The sequence below is a fragment of the Ostrea edulis genome, chromosome 1 (assembly GCF_947568905.1).
Source record: "Ostrea edulis chromosome 1, xbOstEdul1.1, whole genome shotgun sequence".
Lineage (NCBI taxonomy): Eukaryota > Metazoa > Mollusca > Bivalvia > Ostreida > Ostreidae > Ostrea > Ostrea edulis.
The window spans coordinates 11,843,144-11,855,873 of NC_079164.1; the positions used below are offsets into that span (position 1 = coordinate 11,843,144).

Sequence of the window (12,730 nt, forward strand, 5' to 3'; positions counted from 1 at the left end):
TGCTAATGTTAGTGTTTTAAAACTTCGATTTCAAAGTCTTGAAACATTGTCTTAGTTTAGGATTTAGTGATAGTTCATACTTTAAAACAAAAAAGATCGACACCTGTTATACCAGTGCATCGTGACATGGGTAAAAAAGGGGGCGATCACTGGTACCTCCTGTTTCAGGATTCCTCTTGGGAATTTTCGCGCGCAAATTGTATGTCTACTAGTTGACACGATTGTTGAAGGTTTCCAACGACTTGTCTGTTTTTTCTTCTTCACAATTTCATCGTCGTTTATGCTAATTCCGTATTCCCCAAGTAAATTGGAAACAAAATTCTTTTAATATGGTTCTTGGAAACTTCCCTAATCTTGCTTATGAAAGAATTTGAAAATCATTCTCAGGTTATTCCTTAATAGCATTAGCATGAACAGACATCTCGGCCCGAACAAATACCCCCTGTCCATGCATTGTCATGCTCGTCAAGTGTGCGAGAAAAGCATCAATATTCTTATTCTGACTAATCCGTGATTAATCTTTGCTAAGAGCAAACAAATTAATATAACGTCCTTGGATTGGAAACCAATTCTCGCGGGACGGGTCTTTAGATAACTACATGCCGATCGGTGGAAGGACAACCGATGGTGCACTTTCAAGGTGACTTGAGAAAAAGAAAGTTAACTCTGTTTGTTTTGGCGCGGTTTCCACACTAGAGTTCTTTAATGACAGGTTATGTTACCCCGAGTTGTAAGGTATACACTTGATTGTGAAACATAATTATAGTGCACCGTGCAGGGTCACCTTAAAGGAGTATGAACAGTCTATCATGTTGCTGCATTTGCAGCTTGAGTTCAAGTCTCCAAATAAATCTGTTTAAGCAGCAACACAACCAGATCGTATGGAAGACGTTGTTTTGCCTTTTCCGTGTCAGTGATTCGTTAAAGTTCGAGTATATCAAAGAAGGGTTATGTACACAACTCCAATTCTATATAGGTGTATGTCTATACATTGTGGAATGTTGCGTTGGATGACTGCCATGATTTCTGGTTAGAAATGTGAACACTGGCGACATCTGCATCATTCACCACAGTCATCACTCCCACGTAACAAGACAATTACACGGATGCTAATTATTTTCTGTCAGTTCAACAGAACATTATTTACTTTCCAACTTTATACATGTATAAAACTATTTCAAAAACAACATTTAAAATCAAATGTATGAGGTTCAAGATTCCTCAATGAATGACAGCATGAAAATGAGACTTCCTGCGTAGGAGATATTACATCATGTGTACAGATCGAAATCGATCCTCTTTGAGCTGTAGAAAGGCCCGTCTTTGTTTGAGGTTTTCCTGACATAGACTCCTGCCGGGAAATAGTCCTCCTCGGTCCATGTCAACATCTGGGAGCTGGTGAACGGTCCGTGCACTTCCTCGTCATCCATCTTCCATTTGTACTCCCACTTCACTTCCGCGGACGTGGCGGAGGAATCTTCTGGAGGAACGTGGAGAGAACTAATTAGTGTCAAACTACACAAAAACGACTTTCATATTTCGTAATTACCTCAAAATTATGTGGACTGTTTATGAAGGTTTAAATGTCAAACATTCATGATTTAGATATACTAAACAAACCTTTCTAACGCCCCACCCAAGGCATTGTACCGTAATTATGTTTCATCATTTTAAATGTACCGTAATTATGTTTCAAAATTTTAAATGTACCGTAATTATGTTTCATCATTTCAAATATAACTATTGATCAGTATAAAGGATAACGAGTTAAAACAATATTTTTGTCTTTAATCATAAATCACTGAACCCTCTCATTGAGAAACAAAGACTTTTGGGTACCCTAAAATTTGAAAATCGCAACATTTAATACCGCGTGTGTCCCCCATTCCCATGGATAACAGCTAAACAGCTGCCCCTGATAGCGTACATGTAAGTGTTTAGAAACTTGAGGAAGGTTCTTACATGAGTTTATGAGGTCTCTTTCAAGCTTTGCCAGATTCTGTATAGCGAACGAAAACAAACCTCTCATAAACTGCGTCCACCTTCGAAAACAATAATAGCTCTTGAACGTTCTTGTGCAGACATGCGCCGCATTTTATTTCAGTCATTTTATGTTTTCCTAAACCACTAAATATATAAAACCCAATAAAACAATGATATTTGAAAACCTATCATAAAATCCAATCGAACACGCGTGGCATGCTTTTCATCGTATTTGGTCACAGTCCAGTAATTACAAAGTTCTGCGATCCAATTTTTTGCTGACTTGAAACCGAAGGCATTTAATCAAGTTTAAAATATCTTTTTCATTTATAATTTACTGCGATAATTTGTTTATTATCTAAATTATAAAAGAGGGCCCTTAGAAAGTTTGATTAATATAGTAAACTAGAACAAGAGTTTCAAGGGCCACATTGGTCACCTTGGCCCATATTTATAAAGATTTTCCCTATATTCACATGTAAAACTTTGATCCCCTATTGTGGACCAAACATATCCCTGAAGGTCATGGTTTTACAAACTTGAATCTGCATTATGTCAGGAAGCTTTCATGTAAATTTGAACTTTTCTGGTCCAGTGGTTCTTGAGAAGAATATTTTTAAATGACCCCACCCTATTTTTGCAATTATCTCTCATTTAAAGGGGGCATGACCTTTCATTTGAACAGACTTGAATTCCCTTCACCCAAGGATGATTTGCGCCAAGTTTGGTTGAAATTGGCCGAGTGGCTCTGGAGAAGATGAAAATCTGAAAAGTTTAACACGCCAACGATGGACAACAGAAAGTTTCGATTAAAAAAGCTCACTTGAGCCTGAGTGAGCTAAAAATGATTGACAATTTTTTTGTTTACATAATTGTTAATATTCAGACATAACTTCATCTGTAAATAATTCTGAATGACAAAATAAACACACCTGATTTTGAATCCCCACTTTCCCTTGGTTCCGGTTTTGTGGCCTCTGTGTCCTTTTCTTTGCTGCCATCTTTTGCACTGCTCTCTTTATCTTTTGCGCTGCTCTCTTTATCAAAATTGTCAGCAAACATATCTAAGGCATCATCATTGTCCACACCTTCTGGAATCTCAGTTTTTGAAGGTTCAAACTTTTTTAACAGATAATTCACTTTTTCATGTGTCATTTCGTACACCTCCATGTTCCCACTACTCAGCACTTTATCCGCGAGCTCAGTCAGCCGTAAGAACTTCTCCCTATCCTCTTCCGACTGTTCGTCTCCTGCCTGTGTTTTCTGTTTCTTCGTTTTCCACCTCTGACTTGCGGACTGAATTTTTCCCTTTTTACCCCCTAGTCTACGAAGCGCTTTAGCAATTGTTTCACTCGGCTGTAACAAGGACAGTATTTCTGTAAAAATGCCCTTCTCATCAAAATCGTCTTCTTCATCTGACTCTGAATCATCACTGTCATCAATTTTACCCTTTTCTTTCTCTTTGATTTTGACCCAGTCGATATTTTCAATCCAGCTGTCCTGGATTTCCTATAGAAAGGAATGGTTTTATTACAAGCACTTAAAACATGTACTAAACTTCATCAAAGAATACAGAATGTCAATGATAGACAACCTATTTCAATGGTGAATTCCCTTCACTTTTGGTATATAGGTGCCTCAACCTTTCCATAAAGCTCCCCCAACCCCCACAAAATGTGTCTCATGTGAAAAATAATCCTATTCAAATCACAATTTGCATTCCTTGATCTGTCCATTTAGCTCCTATCTGCCCAAATACTGGTAATGGATGGTATGTACATCATTCTCTAATTTCTCTTAAAGTTTGAGTTTGTATATCAAGTATTCTGTTCTTATCCGATGTCTGTTTTTAGGAATAGATACCACTGTGGAGGGTACAAGTAAACAAGAGGCCCATGGGCCACATCGCTCACCTGAGTCACCTTGGCCCATATCTGAAGACTTTCCATATATATTTGCATGTAAAACCTTAGTCCCTATTATGGCCCAAACTACCCTTTGCAAACTTGAATCTACACTATGTCAGAAAGCTTTCATGTAAATGTCAACTTCTTTGGCCCAATGGTTCTTGAGAAGAAGATTTTTAAAGCTTTTTCCTATATTTGTATGCAAAACTTTGATCTCCCTTGTGGCCCCATCCTACCCCCGGGGGCCATGATTTGAACAAACTTGAATCTGCATTATGTCAGGAAGCTTTCATGTAAATCTCAGCTTTTCTGGCTTAGTGGTTCTTGAGAAGAAGATTTTTAAAGTTTTTCCCTATATATTTGTATGCAAAACTTTGATCCCCCCTTGGGGCCCCATCCTATCCCCGGGGGCCATGATTTGAACAAACTTGAATGTGCACTATGTCAGAAAGTTTTCATGTAAAAATAAGCTTTTCTGACTCAGTGGTTCTTGAGAAGAAGATTTTTAAAGACTTTTCCTATATATGTGTATGTAAAACTTTGATCCCCTATTGTGGCCCCATCCAACCCCCGGAGCCCATGATTTGAACAAACTTGAATCTGCATTATGTCAGGAAGCTTTCATGTAAATATCAGCTTTTCTGGCTTAGTGGTTCTTGAGAAGAAGATTTTTAAAGTTTTTCCCTATATATTTGTGTGTAAAACTTTGATCCCCCCTTGGGGCCACATCTTATCCCCGGGGGCCATGATTTGAACAAACTTGAATCTGCAATATGTCAGGAAGCTTTCAGGTAAATTTCAGCTCTTCTGGCCCAGTGGTTCTTGAGAAGAAGATTTTTAAATGACCCCACCCTATTTTTGCATTTTTGTGATTATCTCCCCTTTGAAAGGGACATGGCCCTTCATTTGAACAAACTTGAAAGCCCTTCACCCAAGGATGCTTTTGGCCATGTTTGGTTGAAATTGGCCCAGTGGTTCTGGAGAAGAAGTCGAAAATGTGAAAAGTTTAACAGACAGACGGACAGACAGACAGACGACGGACAAAAAGCGATCAGAAAAGCTCACTTGAACCTTTGGTTCAGGTGAGCTAAAAAGTACTCAAAAATGAAAGCGGGAATGCAGTTGCTGGTAATTGATAGATTAATTAATTTAACAAATTAATTACTAGAAAAGAAAAATTGCTATTTACACTGATGTTAAAAAGTGCTAATCATTTGCACTGCATTCAAAAGAATTTTTACTGACAGTTAAATTTCCACTGAAACAACAAGAATTAATTTCTTATTCAATTCTTTTACACATTCACTCCTTGCCTTGCTTTTCTATATCCCCATTCCTGGCTACTTCTAGTAGCCAAAATTGTATATTATTAACCAGCAATACGTACTGGACACCCAGAATAATCTACCCTTAAAAGTTATGCACAAAGAAGTCGCTAAAGCATTTTCCTCACTGGGTACCAGCCATCTTTTGTTAATGTCAATGTATATTCTATAAAATACATTAAGTCTGAAAAATAAATCAGGAAACGGTGTACTTTTGTAACTATAGGAGAGAACTTTATATTTACTAATGCTACAATGCATTAAAAGAATCCATTAAATTTGCAATTAACTTGATAAAACCATTTTTTAGAACATCTACTATTTAAGGGAAGACCACTCAAAGAACAATCAAGTACTAAAAATACAGATTTAATAGCACCATGTGTCTGAATTTAGAAATTTGCATGAAACATGGCTTTAGTTTGGTAATATTAACAAGATGTTATACAAGTAATACTTTACTAAATGTGCAATCCACCGCAAATTCAATAAAATTTGCCACTGCTATACTAATAAGGTTTCCTAAAGGTAACTTAAATTTACAACATTTATATGAACAATTCCCTTTATAAATAATTGGTGCCCTATAATTAAAGATACAACTAGTTTGCTTTGGTAACACAGTCAACATTAGGTGGTATTGAACTATTAGTGCCTGTCATCCAATTGATTGAAATTCACCTACTGCCAATAAGCGCGCCATCGCTTAAATTCTGCATTTAAAAAGTACACTCCATCTTTCTTTTGTAAGAATTCATTCCCTGTGATTCCCTGATTATATGTTGGTTTTTCAAGAATAACTGTCTCCTTTTTGATGTCTTAGATTTAAGTAAATCTCTCAAATTCAGTAAATCTCTCAAATAAACTCAAGTATATCTTGATTACCTTTTAATAAAAATGGAACTCTTTTGTAGTATTTTAACAGATATAACACACCAAAAATGTAGGAACTCTGAATGCACAGTCCTTGTAGTTGTTCTTGTTTGTTCCTTAACCTTTAACCTAGACTCCTCGAGAAATTACATGTCACATGAGACATCTAAGAATGTACCTTTGTTTTATCAAATATGTACATGCCATCCTTATCAAAATGGCCTTCCTCCAACTCTTCCTTCATGTTGAAAGGGGTAATCTTAATTCCTTCATAAGAATCTATTGTAGTATCCTCTTGCCCTGAAAGATAAAATAAGTAACATGAATATGTTTTATAGATCATTTATATTAACGAATGGAATGAGAGTAAATTCCAGTCCTAAACATATCTAAAATTATTTCAGTGAAAAGTGGCTTACACAATAGCTTCATTAAATTCCATTGCATGTGATATCATTCTCTACCCAGAGTTCCATGCGCTAGCACTACACCTCTATCAACGGCTTTTTACAGAAATCTTGTAAAAGTCTTTAATATCCAACATTTATGTTTTTGGACAAAATATATAGTCATATTATGAAATGTTTTTGGTGCAATTAAATTGATGCTTACTGTAAATTGTTTAAAATTGCCGTTTTCTGGTCCTAAATTTGGAACTACTTCGTAATATGTGTATGAATGTAGGACATTCACATGGTGGAGATTTAAATGTAAACATGGAATCATAAGTAAGAAAGGCTGTAAAAATACAATAAAACTTGTAAAATAAGAGACAAACAGCTAAATGGTAAATGTGTGCTTATTAAAGTGCCAGTGGGCTATGAAAAGAGCCTGATGTATCACCTGTTGCCAGAACTTTTAAAGGGAAAGGAAACCGAGAATGATTGTTTATATCATGTGATTATATTGTCACGTGATTCCAAGCGTTGACAGAGGTGTATGTGAAGCTTGCGTAACGCGCCCTCTGGTGAGAGAATGATGTGATATAGGACTTAGTCATGTCACAAAGCATGGAAGAGCGGGTAATATTCCATTGTATCTGATATAGGACTATTTTATATAGAACTATCATTCTTGTCTTTAAAGTTTTACATGCTCTAACTCCCAATTATTTAGATGTTTTTCAGTATGTTCATGAAATTAGCAGTAGATATACCAGATTAAGTCAAAGTAATTCATTATATATCTAGAGGGTAATGACACAATAATTTAGAAAATCTTTTACAATTTACGGTTCACAGTTACGGAATAATATCCCAAAATTTTTAAAATATTACCCAACATTGGAAACTTTTATTTCTGCTTATCTTAGAAAAAAGTTTTCACTCAGGAAATTAAAACCATATATATAGATTTGTTTTTGATTATTTTCAGTTTTATTTTTATTTATCTATTTTCAGTTTTAAATATGTAGATAACGTACATGTATGTTTGTATGCAACATACCTTCATATACTATTTCATATTGTACAATGTATCTGCATAATACTGCTGTCTGTATATATTTTTTTAGGAACACAATGTAAACTAGTTTTTAAACTAATTGTGCTATCCTGTTTAAATAAAGGACATTATTATTATCATTATTATAGGACTTAGTCATGTCACAAAGCATGGAAAAGGGGGCAATATTCCATTGCAAGTGATATAGGATTTATTCATGTCACAAAGCGTGGAAGAGTGGGCAATATTCCATTTAGATCTACCACTGGATACACCGTTTTGTTTTGACACTCACACACTTCATTTGGATATATACATATATCTAACACTTTCAACAACTAATATCAATTTGAGACTTGTGCATGAGTAAAGAAGTAGGTACAGTTTCTACAGTCATCTGGCCCAAAATATTGATGATTTCACTTGGAGCTAAAATCCTGGCATTCAATTAAGGAATAGTTTAGCAACCCCAAAATTCACTCAGTTTGATCAGCAAAATGATCTATGTCATATGACGAGAGCTTGAAGTTGGCATAAAATTGCAAAAATGCCATTTTCAATGAAAATATCCACAAATTCAGGTGGTTTTCCTTTTAGAAAACATACAGCGCATGCGTCGAGCAAATTCATATTGAAGCATGTTTTTCATCTCAAAATAATACACAATATATATCATTTTCATTTTGCTCGACAAATGCGCACATCTTTTCCTGAGCAATAATTTGTATGACATTTGACAGTTTTCAGGCTTATTTTGAGAAAAAGGCGGGAAATGTCTTATTCATGATGTCATAATGCTATCCATTTAGGACTATCATTCTGATTTTGTTGACATAGTATACCTGGCATTTATTTTACTTTCTTAAAACGCTGATTAAGGTTAATTCCAGACACATTTTATAGAGAGAAATTTTTTGGGCCTTTTTATGTATACAACCGTACCTTGTTCTTTGTAAACCCTAGTTCAATACGGCATATATTATCCTTCAAAAATCTTCAATGGACAAGGATCCACAACAATGCCACTTTTACATATCAAAAATGAAATTCTAAAAGTGTGTGTAAAAAGCACTAAATTTCACCCAAAGCCAAAGCACTAGGATTAGGCTTGTAAGAGTTGATACACACTAACTTTGGTCTAGTGAAGAATGAAGTTCTTCAGAAAAGTCTTTACTTGTTTCTCATATATACCTATGGCTACATGAGAAAGTTGAAGAGAAATACACAACTGTATTGAAACAAACAATGCTTAATATCACCTATCCACTGATTTGTTTGGTTGTACATGTCATGGAGAATTTGAGCTTAATGATTTACTCTAGTACTAGCCCAATTGTGATGTTCAGAAAAATATTTTTGATATGCACTGTACTCATACAGCAGTTAAGTTGTCTGCACTTTGATTACCTAATGAACTGATCAGATATGTATTTAGCGTGAGCTGCAAAGTTTTCAACGCACAAATAAAGCTTATCGGAAACATTCCATAATCAAATAAGAAGTTGAGATCAAGAAAATTATGAAAAGTTGCATAAAAATATTTGTAATTTTGTATTCTGTAATAAAATTTCCTTATCTGCTGGACCGTCTCCATGTGTGATCGTTACTGTCTACTGATGAAGATTGTAATAATTAAACCAGTATTAATTACTTCAAATCTTAAGACAGAAATTGATCTTTCCGAAATATACCAAGGCACCAGCACAAAGATGACTACAAATGTTTTTGTATATCCATTGGCAATCACTTGCCCAAATAGTTACATGCTATACCTATAGTTTTTATCGTTGTGGACAAAGAACATGTGAAAATGTATCAACAGCGCAGGGCTTGAAATTAACACATTTTGGAAAATATACAAGTTTAAGAAATCTTATGCATACATTTGGCATGCTTCGATCTGTAGATATCAAACGAATCTGATTCGTAAATTATGAATCCCACATAAGTGTTACAATATTGTCTATGGCCTATTGAGTTCAATTTTATTTTAATAACATTATCAAAATATGTTTAATTATTTCTGGAAAACTCTGTTGGACTGGTAAATTTTTCTGCGGACTGGTTGAAATTATACCCCATCAGTCCGACTGGACTGGTGACATATAGTTAGCTTTAAGCCCTGCAGCGAGTATTCAGTAAGTGTTGATTTCCTTACGACAAATGCATTTGTTAATGTGAAAGTTGTGGACATAATTTGTCTCTAGCATAAATCCAGACGTATTTGAGTCAAAGCGTTGATCAAAACGTAAACTGCCACCAGTTCTGGCATTTACACATTTTCCAGAATCAAAACATGAAAATTTGTGAATAGAAATGGATGTAGACTCTGTCCACTTCTCTGAAGAGAATAGTTAGCAGGAAGAACACTCAGCTAGTAGTACAATGATTAGTGTTGAATGAAAAATCGGGAAAATTTCATAATCTATAATCGGTCATAATCGGAAGAACTCTATCGATCAATGATCAATATAATCGGTATTTACATGTAGTTAATAACTGTTTATTATTTTTGGGGTTATTTCTATTTAGTTTTATGGATATGTGCAGCATACACACTTGCTGGTGTCACTGAATTCCCACTTTTCAATGTGGAGTCCACTTTGACTTTTCCCTGCACATGTCTCGATATAAAAGGGGGATAAACAGTCAGATGAATCTCTGATTAGATGTTAATTAGTGTACAGGCGACAATTGATTATGAAAATCGAAGAGCCAAAAACGATCAACAATCGATTGTCTGCGACAATCGTTTCATCACTAACAATGATAGGCTCACAGGGGCTAAGCCCGTTTTGGGCCCGAACTTTGTGATACCATAAATATAGAAAGGGGTCTAACTCTGACACAGATAAAAAACTAACCACTTGCTTCAAATGCCTAAAAAAATCTTAAAGTAGGTAATCTATGCATAATTTGTCATTTTCCTTGCATAGATTAATGTTTTAACTACTTGCATGCCAAATTTCAAGTCACTGGTTCTTAAAATAACAAAGATATACGTCATCGTTCTCTCGATTTCACTTGTTTATTTTTACTAGGACATTTACCGGTCCAGGTCACAGAGTCGTTTCTCGCATGCAAGTAGTTAAAACATTAATCTATGCAAAGAAAACGACAAATTATGCATAGATTACCTACTTTAAGATTTTTTTAGGCATTTGAAGCGAGTGGTTAGTATTTTATCTGTGTCAGAGTTAGACCCCTTTCTATATTTATGGTATCACAAAGTTCGGGCCCAAAATGGGCTTAGCCCCTGTGGATAGGCTCAATGTTTCAAATATTTCTATCTCGGACTGAATAATTCACCGAAATATCGATACTATTCAATATAAATGCTTGATTCAATGTTCGATTCATTGCCTCGATCTTCACCGACTTCAGTTCAATGCGTATCGTAAAGAGGTGTATTATTTCAGCCCTATTTCTACCATTTTTCATGTGCGCTGTACATTGATGGTCAACTCTATCTCTCTTAGGAGAACAATTAAAAACAAGAGGCCCATGGGCCACATCGCTCACCTGAGTCACTTTGGCCCATATCTGAAGACTTTCCATATATATTTGCATGTAAAACCTTAGTCCCTATTATGGCCCAAACTACCCTTTGCAAACTTGAATCTACACTATATCAGAAAGCTTTCATGTAAATAAACTTTGATCCCCCTTGTGGCCTCATCCTACCCCCAGGGGCCATGATTTGAACAAACTTGAATCTGCACTATGTCAAAAAGTTTTCATGTAAAAATCAGCTTTTCTGACTCAGTGGTTCTTGAGAAGAAGATTTTTCCTATATATTTGTATGTAAAACTTTGATCCCCTATTGTGGCCCCATCCAACCCCCGGAGCCCATGATTTGAACAAACTTGAATCTGCATTATGTCAGGAAGCTTTCATGTAAATATCAGCTTTTCTGGCTTAGTGGTTCTTGAGAAGAAGATTTTTAAAGTTTTTCCCTATATATTTGTATGTAAAACTTTGATCCCCCCTTGTGGCCCCATCCTACCTCCGGGGGCCATGATTTGAACAAACTTGAATCTGCACTATGTCAGAAAGTTTTCATGTAAAAATCAGCTTTTCTGGCTCAGTGGTTCTTGAGAAGAAGATTTTTAAAGATTTTTCCTATATATTTGTATGTAAAACTTTGATCCCCTATTGTGGCCCCATCCAACCCCCGGGGGCCATGATTTGAACAAACTTGAATCTGCATTATGTCAGGAAGCTTTCATGTAAATCTCAGCTTTTCTGGCTTAGTGGTTCTTGAGAAGAAGATTTTAAAAGTTTTTCCCTATATATTTGTGTGCAAAACTTTGATCCCCCCTTGGGGCCCCATCCTATCCCCGGGGGCCATGATTTGAACAAACTTGAATCTGCACTATGTCAGAAAGTTTTCATGTAAAAATCAGCTTTTCTGGCTCAGTGGTTCTTGAGAAGAAGATTTTTCCTATATATTTGTATGTAAAATTTTGATCCCCTATTGTGGCCCCATCCAACCCCCGGGGGCCATGATTTGAACAAACTTGAATCTGCAATATGTCAGGAAGCTTTCAGGTAAATTTCAGCTCTTCTGGCCCAGTGGTTCTTGAGAAGAAGATTTTTAAATGACCCCACCCTATTTTTGCATTTTTGTGATTATCTCCCCTTTGAAAGGGACATGGCCCTTCATTTGAACAAACTTGAAAGCCCTTCACCCAAGGATGCTTTTGGCCAAGTTAGGTTGAAATTGGCCCAGTGGTTCTGGAGAAGAAGTAGAAAATGTGAAAAGTTTACAGACAGACGGACAGACAGACAGACGGACGCCGGACAAAATGTGATCAGAATAGCTCACTTGAACCTTCGGTTCAGGTGAGCTAAAAACATACAACGTCCGACAGCGAATTGGTTACACTAATCAATTAAATTTAACAATGAACCTTCGATGTCATCTTCTGGAAGTATTTCATAATCTTGACCCATCTCCTCTTCCTCCTCATCGCTGTCTAGAGAATGTTTTTCTTTGAAACGACCATGCTTTTCGTCAGTAGTATCATAAATTTCGTTAATACTGCTCTCTACCGAGTCTTCGTCTATTTTTCTTTTCGACATGGTTTGAAAATCGAAACGGTGCAACAGGTGCGCATTAAATCGTTCTATTTCTTCTCTGATTCGCTTAAGATCACAGTAAACGAATCGGACACTTAGCTAGAGAAAATGGCGTTG

General features: G+C 35.9%; 1 protein-coding gene across 2 annotated transcripts; it reads right to left on the bottom strand.

The window, feature by feature from the left end:
- Window positions 1-1,109: 1,109 nt before the first annotated feature.
- Window positions 1,110-12,660, bottom strand: LOC125664090 (CD2 antigen cytoplasmic tail-binding protein 2-like). Of its 2 annotated transcripts, none has more exons than XM_056152666.1 (4): window positions 12,445-12,660; window positions 6,267-6,388; window positions 2,916-3,492; window positions 1,110-1,480 (listed from the first exon to the last, which is right to left on the bottom strand). In XM_056152666.1, the coding sequence occupies exons 1-4, from the start codon at window positions 12,614-12,616 to the stop codon at window positions 1,272-1,274; spliced, it is 1,080 nt and encodes a 359-aa protein (XP_056008641.1). In that variant the 5' UTR covers window positions 12,617-12,660; the 3' UTR covers window positions 1,110-1,271. The 2 variants fall into 2 exon arrangements, with proteins under 2 accessions (XP_056008641.1, XP_048752590.2); XM_048896633.2 differs by lacking the exon at window positions 1,110-1,480 and adding an exon at window positions 1,963-2,042.
- Between the last annotated feature and the right edge of the window lie 70 nt (window positions 12,661-12,730).